The sequence below is a fragment of the Neofelis nebulosa genome, chromosome 4 (genome assembly GCF_028018385.1).
Source record: "Neofelis nebulosa isolate mNeoNeb1 chromosome 4, mNeoNeb1.pri, whole genome shotgun sequence".
Lineage (NCBI taxonomy): Eukaryota > Metazoa > Chordata > Mammalia > Carnivora > Felidae > Neofelis > Neofelis nebulosa.
In genome coordinates, this window is record NC_080785.1 from 73,033,007 (window position 1) to 73,057,910 (window position 24,904).

The 24,904-nt window shown below is 35.7% G+C and overlaps 1 protein-coding gene across 3 annotated transcripts in view; it reads right to left on the reverse strand.

The window, feature by feature from the left end:
* VPS50 (VPS50 subunit of EARP/GARPII complex) overlaps positions 1–24,904 on the reverse strand; it is a 133,372-nt gene that overhangs the window by 6,891 nt on the left and 101,577 nt on the right. For all 3 annotated transcript variants that reach the window (XM_058725087.1, XM_058725086.1, XM_058725085.1), the window contains 5 exons: positions 20,203–20,324; positions 12,681–12,761; positions 4,930–5,078; positions 3,821–3,917; positions 2,640–2,798 (listed from right to left, as the gene is read on the reverse strand). In XM_058725087.1, coding sequence (XP_058581070.1) covers positions 2,640–2,798; positions 3,821–3,917; positions 4,930–5,078; positions 12,681–12,761; positions 20,203–20,324 — 608 coding nt within the window. The remainder of the gene's footprint in view (positions 1–2,639; positions 2,799–3,820; positions 3,918–4,929; positions 5,079–12,680; positions 12,762–20,202; positions 20,325–24,904) is intronic.

The following is a 24,904-nucleotide window of genomic DNA, read 5'->3' on the forward strand; positions in this document are numbered from 1 at the left end:
GTAACTTCTATGGTACCAGTGTAGTAAAAATAAAAATACATGTGACTAATTTAGACAATTTCTAACAATTACATGAAAGCAAATGGTTTACCCTTCATTAAATATATTTCTAGCTTCTCTGGACTATTATCGTCTAAATATGTTTATTTACGAGGTAAATGCTATGGATCCTTCCTTGACAATATACTGCAAATAAATATAACAAGGCTTAAAATGACATTTTTCCTTTAGTTTCCTCAAAACAGCAGCCACACAATGCTTAATAAGTCAAGACTGACATGTGTTCAAATTTTCTAATAACACACAGGAGGAAAAAGAATCTAATTGTCACCAGTCAAGCTACTATACGATTACTTGTTATTCTTTTGCTAATCACAATTTTTTTGATGACTTATTTTTGACAGTTAATTGCTTTTAATTATTTATGAAAAAGTAAACTTTCAATCCACTAAGCTTACTTTTGAGAATCAAAGTTAAATAAACAATTGCTCTTCATCCTTTTTGTTTTAGTCTTTAGCTTTTAGTTTTAGTCTTTTTGAGTCTAGCAGACACTACCATTTGCTACTCCATTCATGCTTCACTAAGCTCTGCTTTAGCTTTCCAGAGTCTTGATTCAGTACTTTTTCACTAATATATATTTTTAAAATTTTTAATGTAATTTTTTAAATGTTTATTTATTTTTGAGAGGGAGAGAGACAGAGTATGAGCAGGGGAGGGCCAGAGAGAGAGGGAGACACAGAATCCAAAGTAGGCTCCAGGCTCTGAGCTGTCAGCACAGAGTCTGACACAGGGCTCGAACTCACAGACTGTGAGAACGTGACCTGAGCTGAAGTCGGACACTTAACCGACGGAGCCACCCAGACGCGCCACTAATATTTTAAAGATAAGGTTATATGCTAACTGTATGAAATGTCACTCTACTCATTGTTAAATTCAATGTTCAAGAATGCTTCTTATTAAATGAATAATAAAAGCATTTCATTTTACTTATGATTCTGGCAGGGGCAACAAATGCAAATTGCTTTTTACCTAAAGGTTTGGACTTGGAAAAGTAATAGAAAGAATAAAAGTTATATAAAAGTTTCCTTAGAAAAGATGGATTTAAGTTGCTCAAAACTGGGTTCAGGTTGATAATTGGAATACATTGGTTCCTTCTCATAATATTAATATTTCTTATAGTTAAGAATAACTAGACAAGTAGGTTCCATCTAGTATATATATTCACTGAGTGTAGAAGTCTCATTCTTCTTACAGCCAGCTATGAGTACCATGGTCAGCATGCCATAAAAAAATAAAATCAATCTTTCAAAAGCAAAATTGTTTAAAAAAAATGGTGTGTGTGATTATTTATAAATTACATTTGTCTATCACATTCCAAATTAAAATTCCCAATTGAGACCTCCCGGGTGCCCTAGAAAGCAAAGTTCTCCCAGGGTGGCAATTAGAGAGCACCCTTGTTGTCACTCACCCTTCAGACTTGACACTAACCCCTAGACATTGCTAACTGATGTCCCACCCTTAGTTCCTAAGTCGGAGTTTTCATCACAGAACTCTAGAAGGGCACCAGGCATTGCTGGGAGTTGGCACACTAGATGATGAATTCCGCTGCTATCTCTGTTTTGATCTCTGGCTTTGCTTATTGGTTCACAAGTGTCCCTGGCTACCATGTGTTGCCCAGGACTAAGCAGGTAAGAATGTTTACGTAAATGAGATAAAAGTCAGGAGCTTAAGAAGGCCCATTTTCTTTTCACTGACAAATATGAAAAACAAAACTTTTCTGAAAGTGGTTTTCCTTAGATGCCCTTTCCTCCTCTCAGACACCTGCATGGCTCATCTCCTCGCTTCCTTTGGGCCTCTCCACAACCCTCCCTTTATCAGGATCCTCCTTTGACCACAAGTAAATTAACAGTATTACCACCGTGCCCCCAACCCACACCCTGCCACTCTCTATATCACTTCTGCTGCTTATTTACTTTTTCACTGGACTATTTATTCATCATCTGACATGTCTTATCTTCATTTATGTCTTTACTGTTGTCTCTATACAGGCAGTAAATTCCTTGAGGGCATGTAAGTTCCTTAATTCCCAACTATATTGTCAGCACCTAGATCAGTGTGTGGCAGATGTCAGGTGATCTACAAGTATCTCTTGATGCATAAATGACAAAAAATGAACAATTCTTTCCAGAAATATTTTAAATGTAAGTTTTAAATGCAAAGGTGTTTGCATGACACACTGTAAAAGTAATATGATTTCTAGGAAAAAAAAAAAGCAACATAGAGTAATCAAGGGCCTGGTCTCTTGCTGATAAATCTGCACAAGTACAGAAATATCTTCTAATTAAATAGAAATATCTTCTTGTCACCACAGTCATGGTTACTGAGATTACATAATATTAACTTGAACTCTCATTCAAGATGGGAAATTAGCGAGCAAAACCAAAAAATCTGCATAGTATTCTTGGGTCTGAAAGAACACAAAATTCAAAAAGCAAGTCTATTCCAGTACAGGGGCTTTAATATCACGATGCTAGAAATGTGATAACAACTATAACCTCACCACCTCAGGGCAACTGCAATGAGCGGAATAGTTCTCCTGATAGACTCCACTTTGACAAAGATGCTCCCAGAGTACTTGCCTTCAGCAGGGCATCTACATATATGTTGTGCTGTGACATAATTTCTTTCACATCCCACTTCACATTAGCCATTAGGAGCAGCATCTGTTCATAATCAATAGCTTTACCAGCTACAATCCAATAAATTGGCTTGCGTAGTTCACTGGCAGTTGAGACTGTCTGAAATAAATTTCACAGAAATGAAAAATGACAGATATTTTCTAAAAACCTCAGATTTACCAAAAATATTTTGTGTCTACTTCTAGTATACATCACATCTAAAAATCAAACACTGCATATCTGAAGATTTCAATTATGAAAACACTTTAGTTCATAGGTAGAGGTCTTACTCAAAACATAATCTTGAGACATACTATCAGTTTGAGGCCACGGATACTACAACTTTAAAGAACCAGAGATATTCATGGAGACTAGCAAATATTTCTCAAATTTTTACACTTCTCTCCATTTCTACTCTAAATGTCCGACCTCAAGATTTTGTCCTCTCAACTGTATTTCTGTAAGAGCCTGCAAGCCAGTCTCCCTGCCTGCAGGCTTGCCATCTACTGCCGCCAACTACTCTAACACACACACCAACTGCACCGCTTACCTGTTTCAAATCCTCCGGGACCTTCCCAGTACCCTCGAAATAAAGCCCACCTTTTGGCTGAGAACACTGTGCACCATGTAGCTCCTGCTTATCACCTAGCCATCTTTCTCATCACTAGCCCTCTTCCCTGCTCTGACAATTTGAGTTTTCTTCAGCTGCTTACATCCACCATGCTCTCACTGGCTGATATTCATGTAAGCCATTCCCTTGGCTTGGAAAACACTGATATACCCAGCTGGTCTGGTTTAAACATCACTTCCTCCAGACAGCCTTTCCAGACAACCTTCTCCCACCACACCTCCTTTCCTCCCCGCCCCCCAGCCAAAGTTAAACAGCCTGCTGCTATTTCCTTCCCGTTATCGTAATTTATTGTAAATGCAGTTTTGATGGGCTCTCTCTCTCTTTCTCTCATTAGACTAAAAGTTATACGAGGTGCTCAGTAAGTATTTAACACAGGAATTCACGAGTGAATAAACATATTCTAATCGCTCTCGTGGAATACGGAGACTGGCCACTAGCTAAAACACCTGAAATAATGTGTGACAATCTTATCTTGCTCACAGTTGAAATGATTTCCAAGACCATCTCTGACCTGTGAATAAAACTGCTGAAGAAAGGGCTTTTTGACTGCAGGCATCACAGCATCCAGATGGGGCTGAAGGAACTCAAACTGTTCAGCCAAAAATACCCTAAAGAGAACAAATAACCCACCGTGTAAGCAGAGTGCAGGATCTAGAGCCTGTCACTAATTTTGTAATCTTTAAGATCTCTAAGCAAAAGTTTAACCATTAAAATTCTTTCCCACTTTAGTGAACTGCCTCGTATTAGCTCATTTACAACCTACCCAAAACTTAATGCTGAGTTTATCGCCAAATGGGAGCAGAGGTGCAAAAAGAGGGACTTCAAAAAACTACTCTGGAAACTACAAGGTGAAGAGCTATGCTGCTTTGCATGTGAGACAGGAGCAAAGATCACATAAAAAAAACTGAAGAAAAAATACAACAGTATTTTTTGAAAGGATTTCTTATGAAGATCCTATTTAATTATACAGAACAGATCTCTAAATTCACAGATTTAACATCTGGCACTTCTCAGAAGTAATCTCATGTGACACTTGGCTGAGACATACACGTGAACTTCAGGTCAGGAAGCTGTGTGCAGGAGTGGGAGTCATTTGCCTGGAGAACTGCCAGCAGCTATCCCATTTTTCTCTACATTTTGTTATGTACACAAAAACTCAAGTTATATTGGACTACATTTTATGGAAGAAGTCATATGCGTTAAGTGTATTAAAAATCGGGGGATTTTTAAAGGTCAAGAAATATTCTCACTGGTGTCAAGGGCTGACTATATCTACCACTAAACTAACAATGTAACTACAGTTTCTCTAGAACCACAATTCAATAGGAAAATATAAAGTATACTACAACTTTTTTTTTTTAAAGTTTTACTTTAAAGCAAGGGTCATCTTGCTAAAGACTGAAACCTAAAAGATTTCCCTTCTTTCATTTATAGAACTGAAAAACAACCATGCAGTTTTAAAAATCAATTGGTAATCTATTTTAGGATATACTTCTCAGAAATATATAAGTAACATTCAGAAGAGGGAGATGTATACAGCTAGAAATCTAATTATACAATGCTTACTCTTAAACTTTTCTTAAGTACTTAATGGCAAAGCAACTGTTTTTAACAACTTACAAGGATTCTGTGGCGACCACTCTTTCTGCCAACCCATATAATGTATCCCCAGATGTCAAAACCACTAGGTGACTGAGGTGTGGGCTTGGTACCTTCTCCTTTCTCTCTTCTGCTGCTGTGAGTGTGGCAGTAGGATCTGCTGAAACTTCCTGAAAATATAACACAAGTACAAACACAGCCTGAAATCAAATCTAATAGCAATAAACCATGTGATTTTACAAAACTGGACCTATAATTAAAATACTCGTAGGCATACATATTAATTACATTTAGTCTCTGTTCTTTCTTTTCCTTCCTTTATATTTTCTAACTACTGGAAATTTCCTTTTTGTACTAAGTGAATATGACCCACCTCTATGTGCTATTATTATCTGTGCATGACCTAAAGTTGGCCAACACAAGTAATCTTTATGAATTGGCAGATGTTCCATAAAGACAACAGTAAGATGCCCTTCAAGAACCTGTAAACGAGGAAAGAGATTGCCTCTTGAGGATCATCACGCTGGAACATTACAAAATCATGATATAATTAACCATTTCACATCTGAACTTTAATTAAGGTTAACTTTGGTATAATCTCAAGAAGGCCAAGACTAGAATGCACTTACAAACTGAAACTGGACTAACTGTATTGTGTAAGTCTGCAGTCACACTGCTGATGAGAAGGAAGATAGATGGTTAATGGGAATAAAAGAAAGGGATGCCCGGAGAGCAGAGCGTATTGAGCTTTAAAAGATCCGCAAAGACAATTACTGCACAGAATTTGGACACAAACAAATCTAAAAGTGTACAAAATATAAATCTAGGTTACTTCTTAAATCAATTACATAGTCACAAATCTCCAACACTTGCCTTATGAATGAAAAAGACATCAAATGCACAGTGGGAGCATAACAGGCTTATAAATTTAGCCCAATGGAACTAAAACATTATAAAACCTTTTAAGTTAGAAAAATGGTTTTATTCTTCTTTAGTTCTTTTTTATATCTTATCTTCTACTAAAGATATTGTTTCTTTTCAATCTCTAATTACTCAATTAGCATTTAAAAGTTATTTTGGGAACAACTGCACTTTCTCTAAGGGGAATCAGGATAAGGAAACTATGCGAGTTAATCAATGTCACCACTCCATTATTTATTTCCTACTAAAAAGGAAAATAATCACCCCCTCCTGCTTGTGCGTGTACACACACATGCATGTACACGCACACACGTGCACACACACACACAAACACAAAATTACAACTGGCTGCCTATGTTATTTAATTTAATGCCTGTGGTCATTTAAATCACCATCTACCAGACTGTCCAAGTGAGAAACATTGGAATCATTCATGCCTCTCCCTTTCCTCCCCTCCATCATGCCTTAGCACACACCTCTCATGTCTGTTTCTTCCTCTCGCCCTGCTTCATTAGGACCTAGGTCCCAGAGCATTCTTGCCTGGACTAACAGTCCCCAAATACAGACCTCTGCCTCTAGCTTTTCCTATTTCCACTCCATTTTGCACACAGTTCACTGGTTGATATTTTTAGAATACCCAAGTGATCTTCCTAAAAGGGAGATGTGATCACACCACTCCCTAGTTTAAAAGTCCCAATGGACTATCCACTCCTTACAGAAAAAAAAGCCTAAACTGTTACCATGATACTACTTTTTACAGTGATACCAGCTACCTCACCAGCCTCATTTCCACGTAATCTATGACTCTAAGGTCTAGCCACACTGGACTTGCTACACCTGTCCTACTGACACTCTTGTCTTACCTGCTCTCTTCTTGTCTCCCTGGCTCTTTCCTCCTCATTTCTTAAGTGCGAGGTCATATTCACCTCCTTTCTATAACTTTCTCAATCTCCCAAGAAGAATTAGTATCTTTCTTGTGTTAGCATATCTACACGTATACTTAATGTCTGTATGTGGCATAAAGTACACTTAGTCAATTGTTTCCTGACCCTTCCACCTCACTGTGAGTTCTTAGAGGGCTGGGACCAATTTCAACGCCTTTGTATCTTAAGACCTTGGTATGCCTCCTGGCATTAGCAGGCCCTCTAATAGTTTAATTGATGGAGACAAGACAGTCTTTACTGTTATCAAGGTCCCCACTGGCATCCCATGGCCAAGTCCAAAAGTCAACTCTGAATATCCATTTTAGTTAACCTACTGTAGCATCCTACATAGCTAATCTTGAAAAACTTTCTTAGTTTCCAGAGCACCATACCCTTCTAGTTTTTCTCCTAAGGCACCAGCCACTTCTCAGATTCCTTTGCTAGTTTGTCCTCCTCCCCCAGATCTTTAAACAGTGGAGTGTCCTAGAGTTCAGTCCTTGGACTTCTCCCACTCACACTCTACTCCCTAGATGGATTTTCTCTCCCAGTTTAAACATCAGCCACATGCCAAGAGCTCAAAATGTACATGCTAGCCCTGACCTCTCTCTTACCTGTAGTGCATCTAACATACCTGAAAACTGAACTCAAATGTGTCCCTCCTAAAAGTCTTATCTATCTACAGTAATGGCACTTCCATTCTCCAGAAGTTAGGTGTCATCATTGACTCCTCTCACAGTCATATCCCACTTCCAATCCATCAACAGATCTGACGGGTCTACCTTCAAAACAGATCCAGAATCTGATCCTGTTTCACTACTTCTTCCACTAACACTTTGGCACAAGCCCCCTCATCTCTCTCAGTAGCCAAAATAATTCTCTTTTACTTAATTTCAGCTCTTCTGCTTAAAGCTCTTTAATAGCTTCCTGTGTTACTCAGAGTAAAATCAGCCTTATAAGATTTAGGCTCCGGCTACCTCTTTGGTTTTATCTATCACCAACCCTCTTCTATGCTTCATTCTAATTATACTCACCTCTGTGCTGTCCCTGGAATAGGCCAAGCATGGTCCCAACCTCAGGGTCTTTGCATTCCTTGTTCCCTCCACCTGAAACATTTCTCCCCAAAATATTCCCTCTCTATTAGAAAAGAAGTTGCACATGAGTAGGGAGTTTTGTCTGATTGCGGTCTCCCCACCAAAATTGTATCCTCAATTCCCAGACAGGATCTGGCATCATATATAAAGTGTTCAATAAACAGGCACTAAATAAATGTTTCTTAAATAAATGAATTCTCATTCAGGTGGCTCACTCCTCTATTTCTTCCTTTGGGGATCTACTTCAATGTTACCTTCCCAGAAAGGCCTTGTGTGACCCCCTAAACAAACTAATACCCTTTTTCTCCTCTTTCTACCCTTTCCTAGTTCTTTGTAATTCCTGACACAATCTGACATTAAACTGGATATTCATTTATTCCTTATGTGCCTCTTCTACCAGAAAGCCCATCCATTGGTCTTCCACAAAGTATCCCAGCACTCATTATGTGTTTGCTGACTGACTTAATAATAAAGATACCTATCCAACTATCGTGTATCCCTTGAGTCTTACACTGTCCTCACGTAGCTCCTTGCCTTCCATCTACTTCCAATACCTCCTATAATATTCTGTATTTTCTTCTTAGGTCAGAGTTGTGAATATCCATCTCAGAACAAGTCAAGAGATGGTGAGGAGAACTGAAACATTGAAACAAGAAAAACTAATAAAGAAATTGGGCGAAGAGATCACTCACTTAGGCAAGATAGCTAACTAAGCTAGCCGAAGTGGCCCCAATGGGGTAGAAATAGGTAACAGAATAGTTCCAGAGAGGGAGAAATGGCTGCATCACAACAAAGCACTTTCTATCAAGCAGAAGTCTACAGCAAGAAGGGTGATGAGTTCCCTATGGAAAGAGGTTCAGTCAGGAGCTGACAGTTACTCGGAATGTATAAAAGCTGTAAGACTGAATGAGCACAGGTAAGCTTCCTTCTATGTTTATATGAGTAGAAACTTGGGAGTATTAGACTCCATAAGTATATTCGAAGCATCAAACACACCCTCTTTCAAAATATTTTGCAATAAACTGACAAAAACAGACATGAACTTTCTGCCAATATTGTAAAATCTCAAACTCAAAAGAGCTCCAGGAAAACCATAAATACCACACATTTGTAACAGCAGAGTTACTTCTGAATTTCATTCTTTTATAAGTTATCACCATATATATAACATATATTTAAAAACTAAAGGTTTCTGTGAATGTAGATATTAACTAGTTAATTTAGGATAGAAAAGGGAGGTGGTGCTGGAAGGCAAAGAGAGGTTATATCTGTAGCCTGAGAGAAATGCAGTTGATCTCTGGGTATGATGGGAAAGGCCACAAGCACTCACCTACTACCTCCTCGACCTATTCTTTACCTACCTCCAATTCAAATGTGTTGAACTCCCTCTGTACTCACAGAGCTCTTTCACAAAAACATTCCCGCAGAGATCACTGGCATTGCTGCCCCCACTTCAAAGAGTTTGCATTAGGATGCCATTCTTTGTTCCTAGTCAACACTGGTATTTTAGGCATAAAAATTATGGTAATTATCTGCTTAAAGGCTAACGTTCTGTGTTTATATTCAGGAAAATACCCATGAAGAGAGCAAGAGAATAACAACAATGTCAAGTTGATATAAATAAATGGTATGTGCTTATTGCAACTGTCAATGGAAAAGCTCCAAAACTGGATCAGTGTTTCAGATTACACCACTACAATACGGAAAAGATATAAAACCCTTTGAAGACTTTGAGGAATAAAGCCTTAATCAAAATCTTTAGTTTCACAGTGAAAGTCACAATGTTTAACCTTTCCTGCCACTAATAATTATGACTGCAAAGAGGAGTCGTTTTTATGGAATTTTCTGGACCGATTTAAAATACATTTTTATTATCAAAGCACAGGTATCAAAGCACAGAGGTTTGATAGCCAAATATCTTAAAGCAAACAATTTAACATCACCAGATAACTAAAAATTCACAGTTCTGGTACCAGTGTGATCTATACCAGCTTCCTTTTCTTGTCTTCCCCTTGTAGACTCCTTTTCTTGAAAGTCTATTTGATGTGTCAAGTTGTCTTACATTTACATTGAGTTTATACAATAAATGATTTCAGGTGGCATTTTTAAGACCATAATGATTCCAAGTTGCCTTTTACAGCTTAAAGAGAAGGAAAACTTAGAAGATATATATGGAGAAAATGGAAAAATTACCAGAAATGTGCTCATTAAAATTTTAACTAACACATAGGGGAAATACAGGGAAAAAAATACAACTTCCATCTAGTGGTTCCAGATTGATTAGGCTATAAATTATTTTAATAGCCAAAGAATGTATTGAATAGCAAGAAACCAATTAATGTTCTCTGCCAATGTAGATGCAAATTAATGAAGTGAAGAAAAAGTAATATACCAGCATATGAAAACCTGAGATCAAGGTCTAGAAAATGACAAATATATTTTCTAAAATAATAAACCAATTCTTATCAGTATGAATAATAATTTAACATGTAAAACATTGGAAACCAACAGAAAATTCGGGAAAAACTTCTGTATTACTGGAGGAGGAGTAAGGACCCTGGAGAGGCCCTGTCAAAAAACAGTCAGCACTACTTACAAACTGAAGAAGCAATGACTACTCACATGGTCTTCTGAGCCAGGATGCTATCTGATTTAAGAGATGGTAAGGATAAGGACTTAAAGAAAAGATATCTTTAAAAGATGAAGTGCCAAAGAAAAAAGCAGGCACATCTATCTAACCATTTACTAGCGAGGGGGCATGTAGCTGGTTTTTGAAAATACATTTCTAAAGTTGACTACCAGTTCTGGAAAAAATTTATCCCATGAACACAGAACTGGTCAGACATGCTACAGATACATTGTTATCAATAGATGGGTGGCAGCTTGTCTCAAAGAATAGCTAGTTCGGTTCCACTGTTTACTCGATAATACTTCATTACACACCATATGGCAAAATCTGAAGCATCAAATCCACTCTTTAAGAGTAAAAATTGGAACTGCAGTTTGACAATCATAAACTAGTAACTAACAGAGAGGACAGAGACGTCAGAACGAATGACTCTAGTGGTAAATTTTGACCTGTCAAGCTTTTTTAAAAAAAACTGTATTATTATTATTATTATTATTATTATTATTATTATTATTTTATTAGGAAAATAATAATAGGAATCCATCACTACAACTGTCATGAAGCCCAGACTGGATTAAGAGCAATGAGTTCTAGAGGTAACTGCACCCCACTCTGGACTTTCTGGTTATGACTATTCAGTTCATCAATTCCAAGGCTTTCAACCAGAAACAAGAAAAACTTTAGCTGTGGACTAAGATCTGGAAAACAAGATCTGATTGATGGTCAAGGTTGTACTAAGTGTCAAACCAGGAGAAGCAAAACTGAAACACAGATACCTTCTAATGGGGTTGGAAGCCAATGGATTTTGCAAAACCAAAACAAAAAAATAAATAAATGGCTGGGTCAAATAAGGAGCCTGGACTCTGAAAATGAAGATCAGGATTAAATGGATAACAAAGCCAAGAACAAAAGCCAGATTAAGCCAGGAGACAAGAAACTCATGGACTGGAGTTTATTCACTTATTCTATGAACATTTACTGAAAAAGTGTAGTTTGCAGAGCTAAGTGTTATGAAAATATATATGTGCTGAGCAAGAAGATCTCCAAATTATAAGGGAGATGGATATAGGTGATTTCCTCTGTGTAAACAGTGCTCATCTGAGATATGAGCACATACCTCTCTCGTTTTATTCACATCTCTGCTCAAAGATCACCATTCTCACCACTCTGCTTCATTTTCTTCTTAGCACTTCTCAGTATCTGATACTATATTACGTATTTGTTTATCTGTCTGCCTCAATAAAATATAAGTTCCCAGACAGAAGTACCTCTACTGTGCAGTGATGAATATCTAGCACTACAACCATGCCCAACAAATAATAATTATTACAATGAGTATTTCCTAAAAGAATGAATGATTACATTGCTTTACTAAAAACTTCAATAGCAGAAGTATGTACGTAACACAGAGCTTATGAGAAAAGAGGAAAATGACTGCTTGTTTGGGTAGGTGAAGAAATAAAGAAAAATCAAAGGATCCTGAGATTAATGTAGATGCAGAGAAATGTGGCGAACAACAAAAATCTCTGGCTACAATGACCCATCACAAGAAAAAAAAAATTGTTATTTTAAATGCCGAGGTTACCTTAAACACTACAAATGCTCAGCCCTGTATTGCTGCCTAATCTATTTTCTTAAGATACGCATTACATCAAGTGACCCAACAGTCAAGAATCCAGACCCCATACTGCATAGCCAACTACACCCAAGCCTCTTCCTTGAATTTCAAGTGCCTCTAAATACTCCCTGCAACACAACTCTTCAGTATATATCAGTATCCCAATCACAAAGATGGCCAAACTTTGGGCCAGGCTTGCTCCCACCTCAAGGCCCGTTCTCAGCTTCTGAACCTTAATTGGAATGCCATTCTTTCTTTTTTCCCACTAACCCCTTGCCCGCTCTTCAAAGACTAGCACAACTCTCACTTCTTCCTTTAGCCATTCTCTGAAATCAAGTTTCCACATGAAACTTTCCTCCCTTTGGACCTGTATTGGATATATAGCCAATATTATACTCTTTCATGAGGATCAGTTTTCTCTCTCCAATCAGACTATAAGAAACCTCTATTTACTTCCTACAAGCATGTAGAGTAATACTGAGGACTCAGGCACTCAATATATATAGAGACACACATTTATATGTAGTTGATTGGATGCTTAATTTTTATTTAATGTAACCCCAAAGAATTAATTCCAAATGATTACTCACCATATCGATAAGGCTTTCTTGTATTCTGTTAAGAGTTGTTCTTAGTCTACTACTACTAAGGCCTAGTCCTGTTGATTCCAGCTGAAAAAGAAAAAGAAAGGCATATGCTACCATCACTTCGGAGATAATCTTTCATATGTTATACCTTCATATTAACTCAAGTTAAGTATCCATTGAGTTTTCATTCAGATACTTAGTCTTCGGAAGGTCTCCAAACTACATTTAAAAATTTCAAAACATCAAGTCAAACCTTAGCCCTTAAGGGAACAAGAGAACTATTTCACACATTTGCATTTACAGGTCACACTAGCATCTGTCAATCTCATAAATTAATTAGGAGAGAGCTCACCAGTATCTTTTTCCCATAAGTTATTATTTTTAGTTATAAAACTTATGATTTCTGATACTTAAAGATAGTGTACTGCATCATACTTATGTATAAGCATAATAATGTAGACTGTTTTAAACTTATTTTTCTAACACAAATTAGAGACAGCCCAAATCCTCATTCAAAAATGAAGAAAACTTTTTATTAGCCTCAGTAAACATTTCACAGTATAGAATTCACTTCACTACATCAAAGTCAAAGCACATATAAATACCCCAAGAACATAAATGAGAAGAGACCGTTGACTGTTAAATCATGAAAAGCCAGGTAGTTGCGTCCTTGGGTGATGATTCAATTGATGAATATAAATTTAATTTAGAGGTAATCATAGATATATATAGGCCTCTAGAAAGATGTTAAAATGTTCTGTATGGGCCAAAAATTTTAAAGTATTAATAGTAAACTATTAAATATATCATCTCACTAATTCATTTATATATATGTTTGTGTATACATACACACACATACATACACACACACAACATATTGTTCCTCATCCTTTCTTATCTGAGATAGGATGAAAACAAGTAATTACTTACACAACATGTGACAGAAATCCTAAAGCTAAAATAGTTGTGTGATGGCATAGTACAGTAAAACATGAAAACATGAACTCATTTTATGTGGTAATTTCAAAATACATTTTACTTTCACTACATTTTATAAACTTTATTATTTCATTTTCCCTCTTTTTTCACTAGAGCATTATTTTTATATAGTCAAATTCAGCCATCGCAAGTATAGTTTGATGAATTTTGGTAGTTGTATAGTCTTATACTAATACCACAATCAAGAGATCGAATTTTCCTCACCTTGAAAAATGCCCTTATGCCCTTTGCACTTGATTTCCTCTCTCCAATCTTACCCTCTGATCTATCACTACAGTTTTGCCTTTTTAAAAATTTTGTATAAATAGAATCATACATGTGTAGTCTTTTGTGTTTGACTTTCTTGTCTTTAGCATGCTTTTGAAATTCATCCATGTTATAAGCCTATTAGTAATTCATGCTCTTTTATTGCTTAATAGTGCTCCAAAATATGGATATATCACAGTGTGTTTACTTATTCACCAGGTGACGCACATTTGGGTTTCAGTTTGAATAATGTCACTATGAACATTCACATATATATCCTTGAGAAGACATATATTTTCTATTCTTTTGGGTAAATATCTACCAGTGGAATTTCTGATTCGTATAATAAGCATAGTTTTAGCTTTATAAGGTACTGCCATACTGTTTTCTAGTGGCTGTATTATTCTTCATTTCTATAAACAATGTATGTAAATTCTAGTTATTCCATTTATGGTCTGAATGTTTGTGGTCCCCTCAGAATTCATATGGTAAAGCTCTAACCTCTAATGACATGTTATCTGGAGATGGGAGAGGTAATTAGGGTTAGATGAGGTCATGAGAGTGGGGCCCTCATGAGAGGTTTGGTGCCCTTGTAAGAAAACACACAGTGCATAATTTATGCTTCTTTTTCTACTTTCTTAAGGTGGAAGCTTATCATTACTTGAGTCTTTCTTCTTTTCTATTATAGGCATTTAAAACTAGATACTTCCCTTAAGTACTGATTTAGCTGTATTGCACAGCTTGATATGTTGTGCTTTCACTATTATTCACTTTTAAGTATTTTCTAACTTCTCATGATTTTTTCTTTAAGCCAACCTTTATTTAGAAGTGTGTTAATTTCCAAATGCTTAGATTTTTTTCCCAGTTATCTTATGGTTATTGGTTTCTAATTTAATTACATTGTCATCAGAGAACATATTCTGTATGATTTCAATCTTTTAACTTGATTAGAATATATGTAATGGTCTCTCTCTCTCTAGATACACACACACACACACACACACACACACACACACATTATACACACACACATGCATATATATATCCTCACTTTGTGTATATTTTACATTTAAAGTGTTTCTTTTGTTTTGTTTTAATCCATTCTGACAATCTCTACCTTTTGAGTGTTTAGTCCATTAACATTTAATGTGATTATTGATCGGGTCTAAATCTACCATTCATTATATATTATATCTTTTTTTGTTCATTGGTTCCTCCTTTCCTGTCTCTTCTGATTATATGAATTTTATATTTTAGAATTCTAGTTTAAGGGGTGCCTGGGTGGCTTAGTTGGTTAAGTGTCTGACTCTTGGTTTCGGCTCAGGTCACAGTCTCACGGTTTATGAGTTCAAGTCCCATGCAGACTCTGAGCTAATAGTACAGAGCCTCCTTGGGATTCTCTCTCCCTCTCTGTCTCTGCCCTTCCCCTGCGCTTGCTCTCTCTTTCTCAAAATAAATAAAAACTTAAAAAAGAAAAAAGAAGGGGTGCCTGGTGGCTCAGTCAGTTAAGCGTCCAACTTCAGCTCAGATCATGATCTCACAGTTTGTGAGTTTGAGCCCCACATCGATCTCTGTGCTGACACTTTGGAGCCTGGAACCTGCTTTAGATTCTCTGTCTCCCTCTCTCTCTGCTCCTCCCCCACTCGTGCTCTGTTTCTCTCTCTCAAAAATAAATAAACATTAAAAAACAGTTTTTTAAAAAAAGGAATTCTAATTTAATTTTCCTTTTGGTAAAGAGTTAATCTGCAATATTATTTTTCATTGTCCTGTGAATTATAATATACATTCTGATAATACACAATCCATTTACTGTTTAACATAATATACAGAAATCTTGCCATCTTATAGATCCATATCCCCCCACGTATCTTGTTGTAGTTGTTACATGTAATATATTTACATATATTATGAACTCTAGAAAATAATGTTATGATTTCACTTTTAAACAGCAATATGGTTTATAAAGAAATTAAAAGGAAAAAGAAAAAAATAATCTTTTGCATTTCCCCAAGTAGTTTCCATAACCAATGCTCTTTATTCTTTCCTCAGGATCTAAGTTTTCTGGTATCATTTTCCTTTAGCCTGAAAAAAATTCATTCAGCATTTCGGTATTACATGTCTGTTGGTGACAAATTCTTAGGTTTTTTTTTTCTTTTTATCTAAAAACAACTTAATTTCACATTCATTTTTGATATGGTGTTTTTGCTAGATATAAAATTCTGAATGGACATTCTTTTCCTCTCTTTCAGTACCTTAAAGATGTATTACTCTCTCCTACAGCCTCCACAATTTCTCATGAGAAGTCAGCTGAATCAGATCATTGGTCCCTTTATGTAATAAGTCTATTGTCATTTTCAAGAGACTGTTTCACCATGAGGTACCCTGCTGTATGTTCCTTTGTTCTTATTCTGCTTGCTGTTCATTTAGTAACTTGTATCTGCAAATTTTTGGTCAAAGTTTCCTCAAATATTTTTTGTACCTCATTCTATCTCTCTTGTCTCCATCTGGTATTCCAATTACATGTATGTTTGATCATTTGACTTAACATGTCCCTAAGGCTTTGATCATTTTGTTTTCCAATCTTCCAATTTATCTTCAAGTTTTACATATTCTTTCCTCTATCATGTCCGTTTAGCTGTAAAGTACATTCAGTAATTTTTTTTAATTGCTGAAATTACATTTTTCAGTTCTAGGATTTCCCTTTGGCTTTTTATTACTGTTTCTACTAGAACTTCCTACTTCTCTACTGATATGTTCATACATTTAAAACTTCTTTCTACTTTATTCAAGATAGTTCTAATAGTCCACTTAAAATATTATCCCTTAGTTCCAACATCTTAAGGGGTCAAACTAAATTGACTTTCATTTTACTTAAGGATGTACTCTGCTTTTTTTACTTCTATGTATGTTGGGTGAAGTTAGACTGCATCATCAATTTAATTCTGGAGATTTTGGATTCTGTTATTTTTTTCCACTGGGTACTGTTTCCTTTGTTTGCATTATGTCATTTTCTTGGCTGAGCTTGTACTACAAACTGTCTCTCATGCAACAGCTTCACTCTCTGTTCAGATCTTTTTTCTTTGGCTGTAGTTAATCTATTTCATATGAACATGGTTATGGGTTAATCAAAGATGGAGGTAAAAAAGCTTGGGAATCCCCTCCCTGGCCCTTTTTCTTCTGAACTTCCCCCCTATTTTCATTGTTCTCAATTTCCTGGCTTCAATTTTCTGGTTCCCCAATCCATAAAGACAAAGTTTTCCTATGTTTGTCTTTACCTTTGTGCTGAGTGAACTGTACTTAATCCCAGGCTCAAAGGCCATGGAGATGGAATTTATTTTTTTACACCTCCCCTTTCCCCAATCTACACACTAGCATGAACTCCCCCACCCAGAGTCTATATGCTTCGTTCATTCTCTAGTATCTTCAGATAGTTGTCTTTTGTATAACATTCAGGTTTTGTAATTGTTTTCTACAGGCAGTATCATCCCGTTAGACTGTAGTCCTACATATCCAGAAGTGGAAGTTAATTTGTTCGTAAAAAAATTAAAAACTGAATCACACTCTATTAAAGAAGTTTCATTAATGAAAGGTAACTTTAAATGATGCTCACAAACTGTTTTCAAGTAACAACACTCAACAGATTAACTTGGATAAGAAATAATTAGGACATCAATCCATGTGTCCTAAGAATCCACTATGTGCTTACTACTTTGTTAAGGTAAGCTACAGAATGGTCTTCATGAGAGGCTATGAACAGGAAAAACCACAGAAAACATAACTCAAGAGGTGACCAGTGGAAGGCTGGGGCAAGGCAAGATAAAGCAACACTACAAGTAACATTATTATAATAGAACCAAATGGATTAGATATATAATACAGTATGGTGTTGTAGGCTATAAACAGTTCAATGAAGAGCAAGAGCTTCTGGAGGAGTTAGTTTAAAGAGGAAGAATCCCTTACCCTGCTGCATACACTATGGCCTCCCAGCCAATGACTTTCTAGAAACCCTGGGAAACAGATTCTTCCATATGCAGCATCCATCTGAATTCACTCATACAAGTATCTTTCTTCTCTGGGAGAAAAATAGGAGCAACTATGTACCACTGTGCTCTTCCTATTCTACCCATTACCTAATTACCCCTCCCTTCCTACCACATAAGACTCAATAGCTAACAGGGCAACTTGGAGTATGTATATATATATTTGAATACTGAAATTTCTAGGATTTCTAAAAGACTTAAAAGCTTATTTTCTTAGGAAATTAAAAGTTTACCTCTTCAATCTTATATACTTGCATATGCTTATTTATGCTATTTATTTAGATTGTCTTGTTCCAAAAGGAATTTAAAGTAGCTAATTAAGAATATAATCTTGCAAGGTAAAAAACAAAAACAAAAACAAAAACAAACTTTAAATGTATGTAAAATTAAGCTAAATAAAATATGAGTAGAAGGATGAAGTGTTTCTTTTTACAAATTTGTAAAACCCTTTATAGATTGTCTTTGTTTTGCTTTAAACAGTGTTTCCTTCATTTTTGCAGAATCAAAAACAGCAGAATCTAAATTATATTCTATTTGAAGTGCTGTTTTCAATATTCACATGGTCGAATAAAGCTAGTATTACTAAGCATACTCTAACAAAAGAAGTCTTTCTTAAAAAGTACAAGTAAGAGGCAGAGTAAATGCTATATTCATTCAGACATATTCACTCATATGTACATTTTGTATAGGTTCATATAATACAAAATGTTTCTAATATGATATATGGGTAGACACCCAGGTTAAAGACAGAAATGCTTATCACTGACAGCTAATTACCTGAATACAGTGAAATGTCTGTTACTGAGTCTTACAGGATTGAAAATGCTTTTAATACAAGTTATAAGGTTAATGTGTTCTTTAAAACATACTATATTTTAAATAACATATGCAGCATATTTTATAATAAATACCTAACTATACTTTGCTAACTTTCTCAGGTCCTAGTGAACCCTACTGTAAACAAATCTGTGCCAGTATTTAATCAGTATTATAATCAGCTAGAAAGTCATGTCCAAAAGTATTAGTTCCCAAAAGTTTCCAAAGGACCCTATATTAACACATCTTATCAATAATGTGGTCCAGAACTGTTCTACCCAATACGATAGTCACTAGCTACCTGTGGCTATTTATATTTAGCAATAAATTAGCTAAAATTAAATACAATTAAAAATTCAGTTCCTCAGTCATACTAATTACACTTCAGTGCTCAAAGGTCACATGTGGCTAGTGACTACCATATGAGTGCAAATTTAGAGCATTTCCATTACTTTAAAACTTCTCTTGGGTAGTGCTGGTCTGCAGGTTTGGCCCAGGAGACACAGTAAGGCTCATCTAGAAGACTGAAAGATTCTGACAATTAGCTAAAACCCCAGAATGTCTTTCTTCTTTAATATTTATGTATTGAGTTTCCAAATTCAAAGAATTAATATTTAATAGCAACAAATTCTGTAGCAATAATCTGTCTGTGATTATTGGTATTCTTTCTAAAAAATATATTAGACAATTAAGAACATAAGAAATTCAGATCCCATATTAAAAGATAAATTCACATGTTTTTAAAAAGATACAAAATATATGAAAAGTTAGTATTATGATATATTCATAGGGCCCAGCAGTATACTTTTACACAGAAATCTATTGACTATCTAGGTGAACCACATAATAACTACCAAATATCATATAAGGTACCTGTCTAATACCATGCTGTTCTCTTTAGGAGTAGAAAAAGACAAATGCAATAAGAGCTTGTGGAAACACTAGAAGGAGGTACAGGAAATGATTCTGTGGCAGACAGAAGGTTCAGTTCAAAGGTTTTCAATTATTTTAATAAATGTTTGCCATTATCTTCTGACTGTAGGAGTGCCTGCTAAGATTTGTAAGCCAATACTAAAAATGTCTCATTTACTATGTAGTAATTACACACTGAGCCATATTTAAACAAGGCAACCCGCACATTTTTCATTGCCAAAATGCATCAAGGTTAAAAACAGATGCTGCACTTTTTCTGCCAAAATTTGAATAACATAAAATATGTGTATCATATCAGAGCTTAAGATTAATATATACATAAGGTAATTAAGCAGACAAAAAGGTGACATCAAAAATTCTGTTAGATTTTCGATGGATAATTTTCAAAATAATATTATTTGTATATTTCATACAAAGAGAATGAAAAATTTTACATTTTAAAAATAAATAAATTTTTAAAGAAACAGACTTTCCCACCAAAGGTGACTTACTGAATCATTTCGACCAAAAAAGGTATATATTGCATACAAGTAATAATCAAACAGCTGAGACATGAAATGGATAACATCAAAGGCAATTGGCTTAAGAATGTTCATCATCTGCATATATTTACCTGAAAAAAATCAAAATTAGAAAAAAATTAAAATCTGTTAAGTCTATCATTATAGAGACACTATATCAAATGTATTTTTTAATGAAATATTACATTCCTAGTCCCATTAGCCATTTTCAAGTACTCAATAGTCATTTGTGGCTAGTGGTTATTGTATTGGACAGCACAGATACAGAACAGTTACAGCATCTTGGAAAGTACTACTGGAGAGCACTGACATAAATAATACCTACAAAATATTTTTATACTAATATATTTTACTGTTTGTCAAATATTCATGGAACATCTATAATCTATACTCTTTTATAAATAACACTGCACACACTATAGTTCCACATTCTTGGATTCCATTTGAAATAATTTCTTCCAATAAAATAAAATAAATTCAAAAAACATTTTTTTTAATAATAAATTAAATAAAATAATTTCTTCAAAAATGTTTAGGCATAATAATACCAAAGACAAAAAAAAGCTTTTCCTTTTTCACAAGCTTATATACACAGAGCAAAAGTGAAAAAGCAAGAAGAAAAAGGACACATAGAAGGCACATCCTATTCCCTTGAACCCTAGCCCTGTGAAATCTTGTGTCAGAGGCCAAGAACATTTCTTTATCACTACATCACTCAAGAGCTCAACACTCTCAAAGTGCCAAAAAAATGTCCTATTCATTCCTTCCTTTGGGAGATGCCAATATTATGTTCTCTTCTCTCTAAACATATGATACAGTTACAGAAAAAAATATTTAAAAACCAAAATCTCAAAAAAAAAGTAAAATGAAAAAAATAAAACCTCAAATCTCTACATTTATAAACTTGTTAATGTATTTGAAGGGTGCATGGGAGATGGGCTGAATCAAGTAATAAATAATAAGTCCCTAATTGTGTTTCTTTTTTATGGGGAATAATAGGGAAAGAAGCACATCTATAAAAAAATGCTCTTCTGCAGAAGATGTTAAAACAGGCCATTTGCTTAATTTCCAAATGAGCAAATAACTCAGGTGCTCACTCTACTTAATGTAACTGCTATAAATATTAAATTGGTACTATTGAAGACACCATGACTCAAGAGAAAACACATTAACTGCAGTAGAAAAAAATTTACTCTAATGGAAATATCTACTATGGAAACCATTTCTTTATTATTTAAGAACTCAGTACAGCTGCTTTAATTTACATGCGAAATGATTCTAAACAATACTCAGATGGTCAGGAAAAGAAACACACACACACACACACACACACACACACACACACACACACACACACCAAAAAGTAAAAACCATTCAACTCAGATTCTATTCTTACTCTTATTTGTCTTTTGTTTTAGAATCATGATTTGTAATTATTTCACACAGACTTTTTTTAAAAAATCACAATGGAAAAATATTTGAAAATTATGCTCCTAGAACTTTCTGGATCACTATGCAGGTATTTCATCAATTACAAACACGTAGTGAGACACTAAGAGAAAAATTACCAGGTGTACTCACAACTGCAAAGAAAAGACCCCCCCTCTCCCCACCCCCGCCATCCTGAAACCAGCCAGGGCGTGCCCGGTTGTGGTTTGAAATAAAGGCAGGAACCAATCAAGTTCTGCTGAGCGTTCAAATTTAAATGTCAACCAATAACAGCTCTGTAACCTCAAAAAAATCCCTAACTTGTTGTGCCTGTCTATAAAAGAAGCTGTAAGATCCTTGCTCGGGGCCTCTTGCGTCACCAGCAACGAGTGCGCGGAGGACCGGGTTCGAACCTGCAATAAACGACCCTTGCCGCTTGGCTTTGACTCTGGACTCTGGTGTTGTTTTCGGGGGGTCTCTCGAATCGGGGCATATTAGTAGGTTTTAAACTGCAACTATTTACACAAAAAATGTGACAATGAAAAAAATTTAAAAATATCATGTTTTAATTAATATCTGTTTTGAGATATCAATTAGAGAGAGAGATAATAAGAGATGATAAGTAAAATGAGGTAGAATGCAAATATCTGGGTTAATATATAACCAGAACACAAAGCTCCTCTCCATTACTAGTAAGATTAACCATTGTTTATATAATTAATCTTAAGGAAGAATATATAAATGAATTATTAATAGGTAAAGCTATTTTAAATGTTGCATTCAAAAGAAAACTAGATAAAAACCCACCACTCTCAAAAAAATGTTTAAATATATTTATATTCATTCATTCAATTCATTCAACAAACAATTTCTGAAGCCTTATTATGTCCTTGGCTTTGTGTTAAGACACAAGGTGTTAGAGTCCCTGCTCTCATACCTTAAATGGTCAGATGAGGGAGGCGGCCATATAAGCAGGCTGCCAGCATATTAAAACATAAGAATAAGAATAAGAATAAGAATAAGAATAAGAATAAGAATAAGAATAAGAATAAGAATAAGAGCTCTGTTCCAGTTCATGAGGGCACAGTAAGCTTTTGGAGGCTGGAGGAGGCCTATGTACCTTCTCAGAATTACTGAATTAAAAGAATTTTACAGTAGTTTAAGCCTGTATCTATGAAGAGAAAGGGATGAGGAGGGAAAGGCGAGTAGGTATGATCACCAGAAAATGAGAAATCTCGAAAAATTTCTACACCAAGCCAATTTCTAAATTGGTAAACCTTTCTGATAAAGGACCAAAGAGTACATAGTTTTAGGCTTTGCATGCCATACAGTCTATGTTGCAACTACTCAGCTCTGCTGGTCTCTGTTTCAACTACTCAACTCTGCCTTTGTAGCACAAAAACAGCCATAGACAATATGTAAACAAATGAGCATGGGTGTATTCCAATAAAACTTTATTTACAAAAACAGGTAGCCTAACTCACTTGACCTGCATGTTATAGTGTCCCAACCCCTGTCTGGATGACACATAAGAGACAGGAGAGTTTGACGGAATAATACAAAGAAATCCATAAACCACAAGACGACCATGAAGGAGATAAAAGCTATTCTGTAGGATGGTGACTGCTTAGACTTGGTGGGCAGTGCAAGAGGGCAGGAGCCAGAAATAGAGCTGAAAAATGATGGATTCATTAAGGGTCCATTACCCTTAAATTACCATTCAGCAGGTCTTCCTCTATCACTATCCCTCATCAACAATAGAGTACAGGCTACCAGAATATTCCCACGGACAAAAACAAAAGAAAACAAAAACTCTTAGGATTTCTCTCTAAAAGAAGTAAATAAATGACATGAACAAACCAAACAAAAAAACTGAGCAAAATTAAAAAAAATAATAAATTAGAGGCAAAGGCTTCTAGTGTGCATGTTGGCACCACAGATTAAAATCTACCTAATTCTAAAAATTGGGGGATCTGTCCCCATAAAGTAAAAATTGCTAGTAAATCCACCCAGCCTTGCCCGGTTCTATAGGAAGTTCCCAGTCAGGATCCCTACTGAGGAGAAAGGGGCAGGAAGATCATAGCTCTCATTACTCAGCAAGGGACACCCACAGCAGCTATGCAGGCCTTCTATTTTGGATTTGAAGAGGTCATCAAAAATCACCAGTCCCAGAGAGTAAAAGTAAAAAGAAATGCTGATCCCAGAGAAAACAGTAAGTCAAGCTAAAGAAATGTAATAATTATATAAATCTTATAACAGAAGAATATGGGGGGTGGGGGGAAAGAGGATACACAAGGGCTCTTAAAGAATTTAAAAGTGATTTTAAAATTAAAAATTAAAGAAAAAAATGGAAAAATGGAAGTCTTCTAGAAGATCGAGAAAATATAGGAGACATAAAGGGGCCAATCTAAAAGACCAACACTTAAGCAATGAGAAATCAAAGAAAGAGAGGGTAGAGAAAATGGGGAAGTGGAAATCATCAAATAAATAGTAGCATTAGTCACAGCTGAGGAGCATAAGAGCTTTCAGATTGAAAGGGTCACGAACTACCCAACACACTTAATGAAAAATAACTCACACATAAACACATCACCAGAGAGTTCTGAAACATCAAGGAAAAAGAAATACTAAAAGCTTTCAGAGAGAGAGAGAGAGAAAGAAGAGAGAGAAAAGAAATTCAACTACAGTAAAATGAACAGAACACTACAGGTTTCAACTTTCCGAGGAAAAATAATTCCTAATCTGTAATTCTATTATGCACAGCTGAATTGTCATTCCGTGAAAGGGCAGAATAAAGACATTCAAAATGACAAGAATTCAAAACATTTACCTCTCATTACTCTTTCCTGGGAAATTACAACTAGAAGACAAACAAAAACAGACCAAGAAATTGCCTCCAGGCTGGTGGTAGGGAGGCCTGGGGTGGGAGACTGCTGTTTCCTCACAATCTCTTCTTTACTATTTACTGCCTTACAGTGAGAATACTACCTTAATAAAAGGGTAAAAGCAAGGCTCTGAAGTTAGCCGGCCTCGTTTAAAAAATGTGGTCGGTCAGTGAATGGAGATGTGGTTCAGATGCACTCCACCTTCTCTTCCTTCCCTTCTAGAACTCCCTACAGAGGACATGAGAGTGGAGTGCACAACAGCATGCTTTGGAAACATGGAGGAAGGTTACTTAATACACAGCCCAGATGGATACAGGACTGGCCCATGCCGCAGGAGGGAGGACCTCAGGCCCCATGTG